The sequence below is a fragment of the Notamacropus eugenii genome, chromosome 3 (assembly GCF_028372415.1).
Source record: "Notamacropus eugenii isolate mMacEug1 chromosome 3, mMacEug1.pri_v2, whole genome shotgun sequence".
NCBI classification, from domain to species: domain Eukaryota; kingdom Metazoa; phylum Chordata; class Mammalia; order Diprotodontia; family Macropodidae; genus Notamacropus; species Notamacropus eugenii.
Window position 1 is genome coordinate 395,325,442 of NC_092874.1, and position 19,670 is coordinate 395,345,111.

Here is a 19,670-nt window from a genome sequence, read left to right on the forward strand (position 1 = left end):
CTAGCTGTGTGACCTTGGGCAAACTACTTAATCCTAATTGCCTCATCCTGGGTCATCTCCAGTCATCCTGATGAGTATCTGCTCACTGGATTCAGATGGCTCTGGAGGAAAAGTGAGGCTGGTGACCTGCACAGCCCTCCTTCGCTCAAAACAAAGTCAAGTGCAACTTATGTTATTATTTCTCTGATGGCATGGCCTTCTTCATCAACAAAGGACGAGCACACACAAGATAACCTTTGTAGAAAGTTAAATATTCCCAAGAATGCAACAAAGTGTTGCTAGATAAACCAATCCTCAAGTCAGAAGATCTTACCTATGTATAAAATGATGTTTGTGCATTATGGCAAGTCCAGCAGCAATCTCACAGGCCATTCTCTGTAGCAGCATTATTTGTGAATCTCCTTTAATATGCTCTTGCTCACTGCACAAATATGCTTTTAGGTCACCCTGGAAAAAATAAACTAGCTATATTACTATTTTTGAATGCCAAATATGTCCAAGAGATACTTAAGATGAAAGCAGCAACTAAATGCATTACTTAGTTAACATCAATCACCAAGGTTATTGGTAGTTACAAAATGTATGAACTTAATAGATCCAACTCATCAAGTTTTAAGTCACAAATAATGATTCTTACAAAATACATCTTAAATATATAGTGCTTTTCTTACAAGTATGTTATATCACCTTCTTTATCCAATCATATGTGAAACAGTATATGCACAACAGTAAAAAAAATAGCTCTGCATTATTGCATTACTTATTTTAGCTTTGATTTTTAAGCCAAACTTAAGCAAACACAGAAATACAGAATTATGCACCTGCACTTAGTCCAACTCCTCATTTTATAGAGAAAACTGAAAATGGGAATATAGAAATTAAAATTTTTTTACTGATATCTTTTGTTTTTACATAACCTGCATTTCCTGATGTATCTTTTCCTCTGCCTTTCCTTATAAAAAAAGAAGAAAACAGAGATGAAAAAGTAAATAGTTCAGAAAAATTAACCAACATATCAAAAAAGTCTGACACCATTAGGAGTGTTCCATACCTAAAGTTCTCACCATGTCTGTAAAGAAGAAGGGAAGATACCTTCTCACAGAACTTGTCTGGGGTCAAACTTGGTGATCCTAATTTCACAATATTCGTTTTCACTTATACTGGTGGTATTTTCCCTGTTTACACGACTATTTTCCTGGTTCTGCTTACCTAACTTTGCATTAGTCTTCTCAAGTTTTGGTACATTCGTTATTTTCACTGTTTCTTACAGCACAATGGCATTCCACTACATTCATTTGCCTCAACTTGTTTAGCAGTTTCTCAGTCTATGTGCACCTACTTTGTTTCCAGTTATTTGCTACTACAAAAAGTACTACTAAATATTTTGGTGTAAAATAACAACAATAACAGTTAGCATTTATGTAATGCTACAAGTCGTGCAAACTACTTAACTTATGTAAACTTAGTTGATCCTTACAACAATTCTATGAGAAAAGTGCTTTTATTAACCTCATTTTATTGATAAGGAAATTGAGACAGCGAAGTTAAATTGACTTGCCTAGAGTCACATAGCTGGTAAGTGTCTGGAACATTTTTGTTTTTTTTTTTAAATCACTGACTTCCTCAGGAGCATGGGCCTGGCAATGGAATCTTGAGATCACAGAGTACAGACATATAGTGATTTTTCTTTGAATGACGGAATATATATTTTCAAGGTATTAGATTACAACACACATAGACTCACATGTGAAAATAGAGAGCAAAAGAAATGGTGTCATACTATTACCCTCAAAGTGTTCTCAAGAATGCAGCTAAGCACTCTTAGAGAATAAATGCAACATAAACTAAAACTGGAAGGTCTGTAACAATAACAATAGCCAGAAGACTTGGAAAGGATTTTACAGATTATACAGTTCAGCCCTCTTTATTTTACACGAGAAAAATGTAGCATAAAGGGACAAGATAACGCTCTAGGTCACACAGGAGATAAGTAGAACTGAGATTCAAACCCAGGTCCCTTTGATTTCAACCCACTGTTCCTGCCACTCTCAAACTGGGGAGGCTCATGTTTCTAATACTGATCAATTTATAGAGGTAGGAGAAGAAAGGGGAAAAATGAGGTAGAATCAATAACAATTCATTCAGGTGTTCCAACAGGTTACCTGGCACCTGCTATGTGATAGGAAAGTCTCTCTTGAAGTCACATGCTTTTTTGACAACTATTTTCCTTTAACTACCTGTCCCCAAGAATTAAAGAAAGTTCACTAAATTAATAATTCTGATGAAAAGTATAAACAAGATGATAAAATTTGGCTTTGCATACCTCTAAAACTACATAAAATTTAAAGTTTGAGACCCCAAGTCATCCCCATGTTGCTACTACATAATTTTCTAAATTCCCTGGGACATCTTTTACAAGTTTAGTTAAGTAGTATAAAGGGAAATGGTGATCAGGGCGCCCATATCAGGGCAATAAAAGGAATTTATCACAAAAATGGAAAACATTTCTATTGCTAAATCTTCAATGCTTTGATAATGACTTTAAAACCACATTTAAACTTTTACTGAACTTTTATTAGATTAGAAATTTAAGCTTTTTATTATTAGATTAAATAAGCTCCATAACTACATCTAACAAACTATTAAAAATGAAGGCAACTAGTCTCAACTTCTCATTGGGAAAGAAATCTGAAAATACCTTAGTTTCAATTTTAACTTTAAAAAAGAGGCATAAAATCAAGGAAAAAAGGTAATGCTAACTAAAAGGCATGGAAGTTTTTCTTTTAAAATTTTAGTTAAGCTCTGAAGAACTGTAATATATTACAGCTCTTAGTAAAGAGTGCTGAATTATCATGTTGTTTCACTGAAATAATTTTTAAGCCAAACAATATTTTTGTTCACAAGGAAAAAGCAAGTCTTAAATGTCCCACTCCCTCAGGAATTAGGCATATATTTTACACTAAATTTATATTATTTTATGTCTTTTAAAATTCTCTTATCACTTTTATGACTTTTTCTCTATCTTCTTAAATGAAAAATATCAAGGGCAGTAACAAAATTAAAAAGACAAAAAACCCCCCACCATCTGCTCTACACACTGCTCTACAAAAAGTAGAAATCGATAAATGTTGATTAATACGAATTAAATTAATTCAAACAAACTCAGGTAAATGACCACAGGGTTACAGGTTAAGGAGGACTCTTCAAAGTAATCTATTTGGAAACTAAACAAGAAATAAAAGGTGTACACCTATATTTTCAACGAAATATTAAAATTCAATCTATTGCCGAGACTCCTTAACTATAAGGACACCTTATCAGATCTATCAAACAAAGAGGTCAAACACAAACCTATGGGAATGATGATTTGTGGTCTATAACATTTGGCTACTTCTCAAAATAAACAATTTTTGCCAAACAGTTAACATTTTTTCCCAAGTGCCTTTTTCTATAAAGGTGAAAGGAGAAATGGCAAAGTGGCAGCAGTCATTTAAAAATATCACTAGAGGATATTCATGTCCACATACTATTTTTTGAAATGTCCCTCTCTCTTCCTATGTCACTAAAACCCAAAATATTAAGGTAAAGGCACGTTAAACTGATAGAACTATGTTAAAATGGTAACAGCAATTCTCAACAGGGAGAAAGATGACTGATAAGCTGTGGTCAGGCTTCTCTGTCAACATTTCTATAATTTTTCCCTATGATATTTTTCCAAGTTAAGACATTCAACATTTGAGCAGGATACAGGGATGATTCTATATGTCAGTTATTAGAACGCTGCTGATATTTAAATCTATAATAATAAAGGTGGTTGACTGCTCATAATTATTTTGAAATCAATGGGATCCAGGAAGAAATAATTCTACATTTCAAAGCATTCCAATGGCAAATTCAAAATAAAGATTTTGGTTTCAATACATTTCACATTATAGCGATTGGTTCATATTGGCTTGTTCAAATTACAGAATGGCCAGTCTTTATTCAGAGTTTTAGCTCCTGGAAAATACTGAGGTCATCCAGTTACAAACTTTCATTACCATTTAAATGACACAATGTTAACTCCCTCCATGTAATACCTATGGTTCACAATTGTATTGTTTCATTTTAAAAGGGGGGGGCATTGGAAAGGCTCTAGAATGGCATATTCTATTTTGAAAAAATTAATTTTTATACTGAACTTAATAAACACCAATTAAATGGGCACTTAATGGTATACATTCTAGATGAAAATCAAATACCCTAGAGAAGTCTGAATTTTAAAAATCCCCACAAACCTGCTATCTTCCATACCTGACTGTAGAGGGCAGCAAGCAACTATATTAAGACGTCACTTAGGGGCAGCAACACGTTACTTTATGTTTCTTAGAGCTAACTTCTACATCTCGTTTGAAATATACTGAAACAGGATTAATTCTAGAGAAATGAATGGAAATTATTCTGAGAGACTTTTAATTTGTATAGGAGGCTATACTGAACTAAGTATTTTCAATCTAAAAACTGAATAGGAAAGAAAACGTGTGAAAATGAAGGTTTCATAATTATCAAACAAATGAATGTGCCATTTTTTTACCTAGTAAATGTGTTTTAATTGTAATTCCAAATGTACAGTATAGGTAAAATAACATTCACAAAATAATTCAGAATGCACATATTCCCACTTAATGTACTCTGCTTACACCTTCCCAAATAAAATCAAGTGGTTTTTAACAAATATTACATATGGCAAAATGTATCTCTTCCCTTAGGATGGCAGACTAAATAGCAATCTCATATAGGGAAGAAGAATGTATACACACACACATATAAAACATAAAACAGAGATGTGAGAGCATAAATACTTTAAATACCCTAAGGAAATACTTCGATGAAATTTTTTGTTGAGAAAAATTATGTTTTGCTTTTTTTTTTTTTTTTACAATGGATTTATGGTTGCAGAAGAGTCAGAAGATATAGAAATGAGTTAATTCATCAAAGAAAGCCTTGTTTAAGAAAGTCTATTATAAAAAAGAAATAAAGATAAAAAGTAAATAGGAATACAAGTGATGGGAATATGATCCAAGATGTTCTTATAGAAAGATGTAGCTCAGCTCAGAGGACGTAAGAAAGATGAGGTTAAACATCCATAAAGCAAAAGAAACTATTCAAAGATTTTTATAGGGGTAGAACCTATCAGACACTTGACTACATTGGCCAGGAGACCTTTCTGAACCTTCACATGATCTCTCATAAATATTCTCATCTCTCCATTCACACAGAGGCCATCGGGTAGATTCTCATCACCTCACATCTCTCACCTCTCTTATCTTACTTCCACCTCACATCCCAGAAGTTTTCTTAAATGTAGGTCTGATATGGCACTCCCCTACCTCAATGAACTCCAGTGTCTCCCTATTACATTCAGGATCAAATATAAAATCGTCTGGCATTTAAAGCCCTTTCCACCTTTCCAGTCTTCTTATACTTTAATCTCCACCATGTTCTTTAAAATCTAGCTACACTGGTCTTCTTCCTGCCTTTTTCACCGGCTGTCCCTTATGCCTAGAATTTTTTCCCTCCTCATTTTCACCTTCCAGTTTCCCTGGCTTCCTTCAAGATTCAGCTCAAATCCTACCTTCTGCAAAAGGTCTTTCCTATCTACTCCCAAACATTTACTCTCATTATGTCTTGAATGATCATAGATATTGAGGCATTTTCTCCCCACTGGAAGATGAGCTGCTTGAGGGAAGGACTATGTCCTCCCTTACTTCCTAGTTCTGATATTTGCTAATCCCTGTATATCCTCAGGGCAGTCACTTAATCTCTCTAGGCTTCAATTTCCTTATTAAAATGAAGGCTTGAACTAGAAGAGCTCTCAAGCCCTCTCAGCTCTAAATCCTAGAATCCTATGAAGAGAATTTAAATTGAAAAAGAAAAGGAGAGTGAGATTCAATAGCCTAGGCTGGAAGTTGGAAGGAAGATGGATTAGCAAGAAGAATGAACCTGAGAGTTTTGGACTGGTGAAGAGGGCCATTTATAGGCCTTCACAACCTGGTTTCAGCCTACATTCCTAGCCTTTACTCCAGCCAAACTGGACTTCCTGCTGTTCCTTACACATGACATTATACATCCTGTGTATATGACTGTCTCATTTACCTAAAATGCAATCCCTTCGCACTTCTCCCTCTTAGAATTCCCCCTATTTTTCTTCCACACTCAGCACAAATATCACCTGCAGAAGTTTCCTGATCTCCCCAGCTGTTTTCCCTCCCCCTCCCCAAACCAAACTAACTTCCTATTCATCTTGTATATGCTTATGTGAGCACCTTATCTTCCCTGAAAGAACGCTTCCTTTATAGCAGGGACAATTTCATTTTGTCTCTGTCTCCTTAGCATAATTTAGAAAACAAACAATTAGTCTATACATACACACATATTTCAAGAAGCCAGTAGACACTGGTTTTATTCCTGGATCCACAATTAACAGTTTGATCCTTTTAAGCCTGTTTACTGTAAATCAGAAGTAGTATTACCTATTTCACAGAGATGTTATGAGGATCAAATGAAATTCTGCATTTGCATTTTCACTCTGGAACTATATGTGCTACATGTAATATTATTATTATTACTGTGGTATATTATTTAACAGTGATGAAAAAAGGAAGGAGGAATCCAGTGCTTTGGGGATTTTGAGAGTTTATAGATCATAATTTTGATAGTTTTATATACATATTTATGATAGTTGGTAAAGAAGTAAACACATATTACTTGGCTACACAAAAGTCTGCTTAAACTACTGTGTGGGCAGGCAAAGAAGGGGGAGGTGGGAAAGGCAACCAACATTTTGAAAAATATGGTTGCTAAGTGCAGAGTATGACTTAGGACGGCCTGAAGGGTAAGATTTGGGACATCTTATTTTTATCAAGTGAACTGCACTTAGATTAAATGATCTCCCAATAAAATGAAAGCCTTATCAAAAACTACTAGATTTACTTTGAATGAATCTCTTCATACCATGTTACTAAAGGCATATGAATTCCTTCTAGTATAAGTCTTTGGATTTTCCAAATCTTCATACTAGAATATATAATACAATAGTCATGTGACTTTTGTTTAGCAATTATCTCAAATATGACTCTAAAATATCACACAACTCAAGAGTATTACTTCTTTAAAGCAGCAGGAAGAATCCTGAACAAATTATGTTCACCAAATCACTTTTCTTTGGAATGCACTATCTTCATGACTGATATTCAAACATTTAAAATTCCATCAGGAAATTTAAATGAAAATATCAATCAACAAGTATTTATAAGTGCCTACTAAATACTTCACAGACATGGTGCTAACAAGTCTAAATTGTCTCATTTTCTGATTAATCATGCCCAATTCTCTAAAACAAATTTCACATGGCATGAATTCAAGGCTTTATACCATTCTGGTCACCCTTCCTTTTAGCCATGTAGCTCATGTTCTTCTCTAAATAGTGGCATCCAGAACTAAACACAATACTAAAAATGTGTGACCAGGGCAAAATAAAGTGAGACTATTTTCCACTTGGGTCTAAATGCTATGCCTTTCTTAAGGCAGATTGAGGTAGCATAAGCATTTTGGCTGTGACTATTGATTCACATTGAGCTTGCAGACTACTAAAAACTTTTTGTCAGATTTTTTATCTAGCCATGTCTCTTCCATCTTGTAACCAAGTGTAAGACTTTACAATTATCCTTATTAAATTTCAATATTCAACCAAGAAAAAAGAGACAATCTTTTCACACATAAAGGGCTATAATTCTCCATTTTAAATAGAAATTTTTAAAAATTCCTATGCTGAAAAAATAAGCTACTTGGCTTTGGATTAAGAATATAATATTTACTTGATTTTTTTAAAACTTCAACTCTAGTACTATATTCAGGAAGCCTAATTATTGGAATCTATGTGAAAGCAGAGGTACTATGTGATGAAAATTACTACTACTGAGGTAGATAGGTGATATAAGTGGATAAAGTTCTGCACCTGGAGTCAAGTCGAGTTCAAATTTTCCCTCAGACAATTACCAGCTATGTGACCCTGAGCAAGTCACTTAACCTCTGTTTCAGTTTCCTCATCTATCTTTCAGGGCTGTTGTGAAGCTAAAAGGAGATAAAGTGCTTTACAAATTTTAAAGGGCAATAAATATGCTAGTGGTTGTTGTTATTACTTTATTTACCTAATATTCATTCCATTTCTTATAAAAAACAAGGTTCTATTGATATTTTCTTTCTTATATCATCATAATTATCCCAAGTATCTCTTTACTTCCCCTTCCCTGACAGCCATCCTATATAACAAATGGCATTGTTTTAGAGAAGAGAAAAAACTCAAATAACTTTGAAAATGTCCAAAACATGTGCAATGAGTGACACCTGTGGACTTCTTACATCTGCGAATGGTTAGATTGGAACTGTCTTCTCAAACCTCTTAATTCAAGCCCTTCTTGATAATTTTGTTATATTCACTTTTGATTTTGGGGGGTGTAGTTGTACTCTCTACTTATATTGCTGTTTTGACTATATAAATCTTTTTTTGGTTCTGCTTACTTCACTCTGCATTCCTCTGAATTCATCACATGCGTAATTTCTTACAGCACCATAATATTTCATTATATTCATGTGCTACCAACCGTTTATCCATTCCCCAGTTGATGGGCATTCACTGTGATTACAATTCTAAGCTATCAAAAATATTTTGGAGTATATAGGGACTTGCTTCTTACCAATGACTTCCTTGGGATATAAGCCCCGTAATGCAATCTCTGGTTCAAAGGGCATGAACATTTCAATCACCTTATTTGCATAATTCTAAATTGTTTTCCAAAACGGCTGTACTACTTCAAAGTTCCTCAGACAACGTCTAAGTGTCTTATCCTTCCACAACCCTTCCAACACTGACTGGTACCACTTTTTGTCACTTTTGTCCTTTTGCAGGGCTGTTTGATTTGCCTCTCTTACTATTAATGATCTGGATCATTGTTTTATGTAGTTGTGAATACTTTGCAGTTCTTCTGAGAATTATTTGTTCCTATCTTTTGACCACTGGAAAACATCTAATAGTCTTATATATAATCACCAATTGTTTATATATCTTAGGTACCAATCCCTTATCAGAGAAATCTGATACAAAGTTTTTTTCCTATTTTAACTGGCTCCACTCTTAAGTTCGTCTAATTTTCAAATTCTAGTGGACCTTTAACCGTTTGACAACTAGTAAAGCACAGATATCAAATTCATAAGTCAATCTGGATGTCTCTTATAAAGGCTGACATCATCAACAAATGTGAGGAGCAAGGAAGGAACTACCTCTCAGATCGATGGAGAAGATAACCGCTTATGATTAAACAATTGAGAGGATTACAAAACATAAAGTGAGCTATTTTGACTATATAAAATTTAGAAGGTTTTGCACAAACAAATCTTAGTGTAGTTAAAATTAGAAGGAAAACATATAACTAGGAAAAATATTTGTAGAAAGTTTCTAGGATACAAGTCCAAATAAAGGATATTTTCTAGGATAAAAATTCAAGATACATGGGGAACTGGTCCAAATGTATAAGACTAAGACCCATTTCTAATAGATAAATGAGTATGATAAAAGACAAAAAGATATGAACAGGCAGTTTTCAAAGAAAGAAATCCCAAACTATCAACAACAATATGAAAAAGTGCTCCAAATCATTCATAATTAGAGAAATACAAATTAAAGGAACTCTGAGGCTTTACCTAACACTCAGATCAGCAAAAATGACAAATGAGGAGGGGCTATGAGAAAAGTCATATAAATGTATAGTCAGTGGAGCTATGAACTGTTCCACAATCATTCTGGAAAGTAGTTTAAAACCCTGCCTCAAAAGTTACTAAACTTTGTGTACCCTTTGACCCAGCAACATCTTCCTAACAGTATATTAAATACTCAGCAAAAACAAGTTTATATGACAGGAAGTGGACAAGTCATAGGTAGATGATAGCAGTACCTACAATTGTCTGTGGAAGGTTACAGTTAATAGATACTTAATAATATCACGTTGCCACAGTTATCCATAAAGTTGAATTGAGCTTTTGAGCTTGGGCTCACTCATTTCTTTGGTAGCCTCACACAATGAGTGGAAGATCAAGTTGTTTATTACATCATGAAGTCCCCAAGTTATACTCTGACCTGAAGGCCTGGAGTCCAGGAAGGAAGTAAAAGAGCTAGCAAGATGTTCCTCCTCCGGTGAAAACACGTAAACAAGCACTTTCCAGAAAAGCTTATTTATGATTTTTTAATAAATTACCAACAAAGCACCTGGAATTGAGGCAAGAGGTTGTGGTGAAACTGATATTTGGTCCCCAGGTTCACATATTTCATATGCTTTTCAAATAAAGTCTTCTAAAAATCTGAACTTAAATTCTCTCCTGAAACTTACCATGTCACACAACTCAAACACCAGAAGATATGGGATTGCTTCCACACACCGTCCAACACACTGAAGAATATTTGGATGCTGAAGAATACTATATTGTAAAAAACAAAAAACCTCAAATCAATGTTCATCACTAAGCATGTCAATAAAACTTTTACAAGTTTTTACCCCAATTTTTTTTTGTACTGACTCAAACGTAAATCAATCATAATATATCAAAATGTTAAGGACCTATGATTTTAAATATGTGGGAACTCCCTCTACCTATTCAGAGTGCAACCTCTTTCAAAAGTCAGTGTTATTGAGTTGTTGGTCTCACAGAGGCTGTGACTTGCCTGTGGTCACAAGGCTAGCAGGTGTGAGAGGCAGGATATCAACTGTCTTCATTCAACTCCCTGCCTTTAATAAATCCAGCATTACACCCCCATCCCAGAACATTCTAAGTCAAATTTAAACAGAAATGGCAAACTAAAAGTATGTTACTTCTGATCAGGAGAAATGGACTTATAATTTACACATAACTTAGAGAAAACATTTTTATATTTCATTGGATGTTTATTAAGGGTAGTCATTCAAATTTACAAAGAAAGGTTCAATTTTGAGCCAACATTTATTACCATGCTACTATACATTAGCAAATTTAATTATATAATTATAATTCAATATTTAATATAAAAAAGTTGTTTTTAGGGCAAATAATTTATCCTTTCAATGTTTTGTCATAGAGTATGAAAATTTCTTTGAATAATATTTCCCACAAAAGATACCATACTAATATAAAAAAAAAACAAGGTAAGAAAAGTGTCTTCAATATTCAAAAAATAAAAAATTTCACTCAACAGAATATATTTACATCATTGCATAATTTAAAGTTTACTTACTAGTATGGCTCTCCATTTTTCAAAAATTTATCTTGCTCCTTTGCACTTGCACTGGCTTTTAACTCTTTCACTACTACTCTTGCTACACTAGTGCCTGTGTAAATCTCCCCGAGCAGAACCTGGAAACAAAGAATAGTTCCTTATATAAATCCCAGCAAACTAGAACAGGAAGTTTCATTTCCTGATTAAAATCAACTGAAATATGGGAGTGGGAATAATATGTGAAGACAATAGTCCTTTCTTTCCTTTTTTTTAAACCACCACATAGAAGTCTTAGATAATTCCTTTCTTTCAGAAAGAAGCAAATTATTCTAACATGCATACGGACAAATACCTTTTCTATTAAGCAAGACATAACTTATCAGTTAACAGGTCATTTTACAGGGCTACTTTAAAATTTTATTGGTCAAAAACATTTTACCTTGATAGGATTATGTTAGTTAAGTCTCCTTTGTTATATTTAAATAATGCAAAGGACCTGAGATTTAATTTGTCTGAGTTCTCTATGTCCTCTGTGTTTTATAAATTACTATTACTCTGACCAAAAGATAATATCCATTGTCCAACCCAGTGTTTATGTGTCTCTCCAAATTTTGCTAGACTGATTCTAACAGTCACTAAAATGTACTCCAAACCTTTCTAATTGGGTAGGATCTGCTAGATCTTGTTCTCTAATGACACAGGACTTAACCACCTTAGGCTTAAATCTAGGTAGTCAGAAGACAACAGACTAGGGTTTTAGAAGGAGCAGGTAGTTATAAAGGGATAAAAATACTCATCTCCTGGGTGCAAGTAAATAGCATAACTTTAGATACATATATTCTAATTTTAAAATAATCATCACGTTCCAGAAATAGTATGCCTTTATTTTATACCTAAAACTATACATTGAACATCCTCTTTAAAGTAACAAAATACAAATTAAAAATGCTTAATATAAACAAAGAAGCATAAAAAAACTTGCTTAATTCAATTTTATAAAACAGTAAGGAAATATAGGATTAACAAATGATTTAAGAAAAGCAGATCTGGGTTAAAAGCATCACAAGGTAAAAAAGTATGAAAAATGACCAAAGTAATTTAGAGTATAGTAATTAAGGTAAAAGTGATAAAATAAATTAAAGTTAATAGCTAATGTTGGCTTAAGATCAAAATGATCAAAAATAAAAACACTTTCCTTTTAAATATTTTAAAACTATTTCACTTGCTGGCTGAATAAATTAGTAATATGTCCTGTAAGCAGAAAAGGTTGTAAATAAGCAAACAATGTTTGAAGGTAAATAAGAGGGTAGGTAAGATATATAGTACATAGCTTTGCTAATGAACTGAATTATGATTTTTTCAAGTAATAAGAAGGAGGATATGTGAAAAAAAGACTGCCACCAATGTGGTAAAGTATGTCAACAAAGAAAAGGAAGCTGATCTTTGTGATTTTAAGCCATGAATGAGTATATCAAAAGAGAAAAAGCTTTTTTATTGTTGCTGTTTAACCTAACTTAGAGGAAAATGGAATATTAAGGAAGGGATAAGACAACTGAAAACTATGAGCCAGGACGCAGTCTTCAAGAATAATGGAGACTAACCAAATTTCCCTTTCTGACATGGCTCTTGTAGAAGTTAACTAGAGGAAGGCTACAGACGCTAATCTAGAATTCGGCAAGGCTTTTAACAAAGTCTCTCATGATATCATTGTAAGATAAGAGATAATAATGGACTCTATCATAGTAAAATGTTAAGAACTCCAAAACCTGATCTAAAGAGTAGAAAGATGATGATAGCTTAGAGGAAGGTATCACAAGAATTTGTTCTTTGCCCCATTCTGTTCAACATTTAACAAAATGTTGTACAAGTGGCACACAAATCAAATTTGTTGAAGACCAAGCTAAAAGGAACACTGATCGCTCTGAATGACATAATTGAGATATGAAAGGATGTCAACAGAATAGACTCAATTATAAGATAAAATTCAAAAAGAATAAGTGTGAAGTTCTATGCTTAAATTTTTAAAAAACTGAAATACAAATGGGAGAAGCCCAGAGAGATAATAGACCATGTAAAAAAGATCAAAACATTTTAGTGGGCTTCAAGTTTGATACGAGTTAATAATGTGATGAGACCAACAAAAAGGCTAAGTCATTTTTAGACTGCATTAACAGAAGTTCAGTGTCCCAAATGGGGTTGGTTATATAGTACTATATTTCGTAATTTCACATCTGCATTACTTTTTGGGCACCATATTTGAGAAGGACATTGACAAGACAGAGCACAAACATATGAAGGCAATCAAAATATTGAAAGGACTGGAAAATAAGCTATTTGATGAATTACTGAAGAAACTACTATGGAGAAGATCTAAGGGAGATATAAAGGTATCATCAAATATCATTTTAGATAGGCTGTCATGAAGAGGAGGGATTAAATTTATATTGCTTGATCCAGAAAATGATACCAACATCTAAAAACCAAAGACTGGCATGAAAGTGAGTTAGAAGTTACATTATATCAATATTTGGTTCTTTGTGATTTGGAAAAATTAATCCCTCAGATATCATACAATAGTAAAAAATTCCTAGGGTGCCTGAAATGGTTTTGTTGCAATGAAATTTTATTATAGTGAGTATATTGCTAGAAGTCACATATCTGATCTGTATGACCTAGCAATGTCATTCACTACAGAGAAAATATTTTTACTTCAAGGGTCCATGATTTGAACAGTGTGGATATACCCTTCACCAATACAGACTGCAAACTCTCTATACCTTAGGTGACACTCTTTGTGAACTGCTGTGATAAACAACTTATTACTCAATGTCTGATCTCATAATAACACAGAAATGAATGAGAAACTAAAGAGCAGTAGCAAAAGCACAAATGCTTTCATGTACATATTATCTTCTAATTCCTTGATCTTTTAACTTTTATTTTATTTTGGTAGGTAGCTTGGGAATTTAAATGTGTTAACTGAGGGATGGAAAGATGAGATGTAAGTAAAAGTATCTAAAAAATAACTGAGATGGTAAAGATCAAAACAAACAAAAAAACTCTAAAAAGCTCAATAATAATTCAGCTTAACTTAGTGCTCTCTCTGCCATTCACTTTATAATGCAAAAACAAAAGTATGATATATGCACAATGACCACAGCAAAGTCGACGATGAAGTCGAAGGTCCTGGAGAACAGGTAACAGGAAGACAAATAACTCCCTATTCATGGAAGAAACACAGGGAAATGCTAAGACTGACTACTGTATCCAATATCACATATGGGACACTACTGCATATCTGCTGAAATGGCTTTCTTTGTCATAAAAGGATGAATCTGAGAGAGGAAGACTCCTCAAAAATGACCATAATGTAAAAACAAAAAGGCATCAAAAGCTTGGTTATACAGAATGCTTCTTTACAATGGCACTCCTTACAAAGAGAGAAGCATTGCAGAATACTGAAAAAAGCAGAATGGGAATCAGGAACCCAGGGTTAGAATTCTCTTCTGAAATGATAGAAAAGTCACTGACCTCTCAGAATCTGCTTGCTCTTCTGTAAACAGGGGTAAAATGCTTGTACTATGAACCTCCCAGGACTACTGTGAGGAATTTTCCTTCTAAGTCTCAAACATGCTATAGGAACAAGCTACTATTGTTACAACAGGATGTTACCCATATCGCTAAGGTTTTAAGAACTATTGATAGATCTTTTTTAAAAAAACTATAAAAAAGGTAAAAAGTGCCAATTTGGAGGAACTTGGAGGAAGAATTTCAAATAAAGACTTCTTTTCTTTCTCCCTATCCCATGATTTCTAACATAATACTCAAGTGGTCAATCACAGTCATTTTGGTGTGCTAATCACAAGGCTGTGTTGAACCTAAAAATCCTGCTGGACATCTTTAAGACAATAAATAAATAAAATTGGGAGCTAGTGAGGTGAAGGAGCTCTGAGAAGTAAAAATTATCAGAAAATGAAATATGTAGAACAAGAATGATTTCTCCAGTACTAAAGTTCAACTATAAAATTGTTTGATACATACACAAATACATAATTTGTGGAAATATTTTTAAAATATGAGTAATTAAAGTATGATTCACATAGGATTTTCTGAGATTTGATTTTCAATAACTATAGATTATGATATTCAATAGGAATTCTACATGATGAAGGATGTATATCAATCAAGCAGACAATCAAAATTTCACTACTAAAGCTTTAGAAATTAAATTTTTACCTTCCCAAACCAGCCATTTCCAATTTCCTGGATATAGTTTAGACTCTGGCGTGCAACTTGAGACTTCAATCCTTCTGTTACAGGGGAAAAAAAACCATCCCCCCCAATTATATTAAATTTTTTTTTATAGGTCACCAGAACTTAAGTAACAAAGTCATCAAATATATATTAAATTTTTTTCTGAACTTGACAAATATCAATAAACATGAACGTTTCTATGTACAAAGATGATAATATTGCATTTGAATCTCGGAATCTACTTATGCACAAACTGTTTTATTTACTTAGTTTTCGGCACATTAGTTCCAGAAGCTGTCATGCTTATCTTTATTTCCCTCTAAACTTCCATTTGTTCTCTTGTATGAGTTTTAAAAATGACTTCTTTATGCTTTTGTTTTTTCTCTCTGCATTGTTATAACTAGTCTCTTTCTTCCCTACAATTTGAAATTGGAAAACAATTTTGAAAACCCTCTTCAGTCACAAATTAGCAGAACAGAAAGGCTCAACATATTGGCCATATCTAACAACACGTATTCCATTCTGCATCTCTAATTATTACCTCCCTGTCAAGAGGTAGAAGCATGCTTTGGCTTCTGTCCTACAGACTTGGGGCTAGTCATGGCACTGACCACAGTTTTATTATATGTATACAAAACTATGTATTGTTTCAAGTTTTTCCTAATGGAGCACAGTATAAACTTCCCAAGGGCAGGGGCTGTTTCCCTTTTGTCTTCACATCTTCAGCACCTAGCACAGTGTTTTATACTTATTAGATGGTTAATATTTGTTGCATTTATTCAAGTACAACAATAGCGTAAATGGGCAAATAACATTAGAATATTTCATTTCAAATATTAGAACTGCCAAACTTCCCAAATAAGTAATCTCAACTACTGCAACCATGTTTCTACCAACTCCATCCTTAATCCTCTGCAATTTAGCTTCTGTCACCATAAACTATACTAAAACAGTGTTCTTGAAGGTGATACTGTCATTTTTCACTTTTGTATCCCTAACACTGAGCTCAGGGTCTTCAATACCATAAGGCCCTTAGAAATGGGAGAAGTAAGAGCAGTTCAATGCAAAGAACACAAAATAAACACCCAGCAAATTAACATATCCTATAATTTCAAAGCCTCCATCTAAACCTTAGGTATTTGTATTTGTATTGTTTTGGAACAGACCTGCATGAGCCTTCACAGTTACAAGAATCTCCCAAAGAGAAAACTCCCTCTACCAATAAAGAACTATACATACTTTTCAACTTGTATTCTTACAGATGTGCCTAGGGCACTGATGGGTCAAGTAATCTGTGCCAAGCCAATGTGTATCAGAGGTGAGGTTTGAACCCAGTTGACTATTCACCAAGCGTAGTGGTTTGCTAAATAGTTTTTGACATATATTGAGAAACTGTCCATACATACGTATATATATGTACACACACACACATATATATATATATGGGGGGAAGGGAGGAGGTAACTGGGGTGAGGTCACTGGTCCAGGACCACACAGCTAATAAGTGTTTGAGTCCAGATTTGAAGTGAGGTTCTCCTGACTCCAGGGCCCATGCTCTATCCAATGTGCCACCCAGCTGCCCCTAAATACAGATTTGATATAGCTCTCCAATTTCATGCATTTGCTCTTTTAACACCAACTTAATTTAATAACTGAGTTATATTTCTAGCTCCATCAATGTAAAAGGATTTACACATCAAAATGCCATTCATTATACATTTTATAAATGCCTGGGGTACTATAACACATTTGTGATAGTAAACTTACACAATCACTACAGATTTATTTAATTGTTTCTATTTGTTACACTGATTTACTCTAAAAGGGTTACTTAGCCCTAAGGGATGGCAGATGCAATTAATGATACGCTCTTCTACCCATGCAATCACTCAGTTCTTATTTATAAAATATTTATAACATACAGTAAAGCTGTAGGATCCAACCAAATAGATTCCCAAATGTTTACTGTGGGATGTCAATCAGACTGACAAATCGACGTACTTCCTATGGTGCACTGAAGTGCAATACCAATTCAACAAATTCAATGAACATTTATGAATTAATTACCTACTATACAAAGCATCACGGTAGGTGCTGGAAATACAAAGACCAAAAAACAAAGAGTGAAAGACTTATCTACCAAGGCAAAAGTCAATGTGATAACATGCTAAATATAAGATCTTAATTATTTTTTAAACTACCACAAGTAAAAAAAAAAAATGCTGGGACTTTCCAAGACAAAAATGTATCTGGATTTTTTTAAAATACAGTAATAGAGTATCTGACATATGTGATTCCCAGAGAAAGGGACAGAGAATCTTATTTGAAGGGATGTGGTTTGTGGGCTGGTGACATAAGGTGACAGAAGGAAGAGTTAATAAAGAATTATGCGAACTTTTTAGTAAAACTACTTAAAAGCTTAAGGAAAGAATGAAAGGATGCATTGAACCCAAGATCACAATTTACTACTTAGCAGTAAGAAATTCAGTAAGAGGCTGAATACTTATAATTATGAGAAAGGTTGATCAAATATTTTCTAGGGGTAGAACCTAGAACCTACCAAACACTGGCTGCACTGACAGGTCAGAAGACCAGGAGAAGAGTCCTGAACTAAAATTAAAGGAGCAGAACCAAAAAAAAAAAAAAAAAAAAAAAGGGTTAACTTTTTAAAGATTAAAAGGAAGAGGGCACCTTAGGCCTGGAAGTTAGAATTAATATGGGCTACTAAGAATTGGAGGGTGGAGCACTAAACTCCTCCCAAAGTTTTCTTTACAGGGGTCTAAGATCTGAACTTTCTAGGTAACTCTCCAGTTGCTTTCCATAAGCAGCTCTGCTTGGTTTGGACTCCAGGAAATACTATGCCTCTGCACCAGGTACCCGTGGTGTCCATCCCCACTCTGACTTTTAAACTTCTTTTTGTGTGTTGTCATCCTTCATTAGACTGGAAGCTCCTTGAGGGTAGGGGATGTCTTTCTTTTTTTGTATCTGTATCCCCAGTGCTGACGTTGCCTGGCCTACGTAGCAGACATTTAATAAACGTTTACTAAACTGAATTTATTGAATTGAATAGTGACTCCAAAAGTCTAGGGTTATGGGATGGAATTGAGTTTATGAGCTAGAAAGGAAAACGTTTTATACTTTAATGTGTTCAAATGTAACTATATTTGTAATTTATGCTACTGTCTATGTTTTCATATCACAACATGGCAAAGATCAGTCATATACTTTAACTATCCATGTTAACAGATCTCCATTTTGTGGAGGAACCTAGGGCAGTCGGCCACATTCATTCTTAATTCTGCTCTTGACCATGCGCTCCACTGGATACTTCATTCCCATGCCCAATTTTTTAGCTTCCTTTTGTGTGCTATCTTCCTTCATTAGAATGTAAGCTTCCCAAGGGAAGGTGACGTCCACCCCCACCTTAAAGTATTCCCAGGATTTAGCTTGGTGACTGGAACATAGTAAGAGCTCAATAACTGCTCATTTCCTTTTATGAAGTCATATTCTTCTAAGAACAAAGTTCTCCCCTTTGATCCCTGAATAGCGGCAGCAAAAAGATTAACTCAAAACAAAGAACAAGTTTTGGGAAGGTAGAAAGATAAAAAGAATAGAGATTATAAAATAAATATCACCTCTAATTTTCATTGATTAGCAGGGCTTCCACTAATGATAAAAGTTTTCGTAATCTTTAGATTTCATTCAGAATAAGGAGTGAATCTTGACATTAGGACAAAAATTTGACCAATAATACTACCTGAAGAAGGATGAAACTGGGATGGAACTGGTAAAGAAATATTTGGAACTGAAAGTGTAAAAACTTCTGCAGGAGACTGAACAGAGGGTGTATCTTCTGCTGGTGGTGTAAAATCTATTTCATCATCAAAATTATCTTCAAACTCCTAAAAAAAGTTGGGACAGAAAAGAATAAACATATTAATTATGTTGATTTATTAACAAGAAATATTTCAACTATCCACACCTAAAAAAATTGACAGAAAGGCAGTATGGCAAAGTGAATAGAGAGGTCCTACCTTGAGGTTAAAAGAAGTCCTGGCTCTCACCTATGTTAGCTGTGTAACCAACAGCAAGTCACTTTTAGGACCTAAGACAACTCTAAAAGGGTGAGATATAA

At 34.0% G+C, this 19,670-nt stretch overlaps 1 protein-coding gene across 2 annotated transcripts in view; it reads right to left on the reverse strand.

The window, feature by feature from the left end:
* Positions 1 to 19,670, reverse strand: part of LMTK2 (lemur tyrosine kinase 2) — a 109,572-nt gene that overhangs the window by 43,689 nt on the left and 46,213 nt on the right. The window contains exons 3-7 of one of the 2 annotated variants that reach the window (XM_072597828.1): positions 19,293 to 19,437; positions 15,518 to 15,588; positions 11,300 to 11,418; positions 10,422 to 10,509; positions 314 to 447 (exon numbers count right to left, since the gene is read on the reverse strand). In XM_072597828.1, the coding sequence (XP_072453929.1) occupies positions 314 to 447; positions 10,422 to 10,509; positions 11,300 to 11,418; positions 15,518 to 15,588; positions 19,293 to 19,437 (557 nt within the window). Of the gene's footprint in view, positions 1 to 313; positions 448 to 10,421; positions 10,510 to 11,299; positions 11,419 to 15,517; positions 15,592 to 19,292; positions 19,438 to 19,670 lie in introns of both variants that reach the window. The other variant, XM_072597826.1, reaches the window with a different exon arrangement.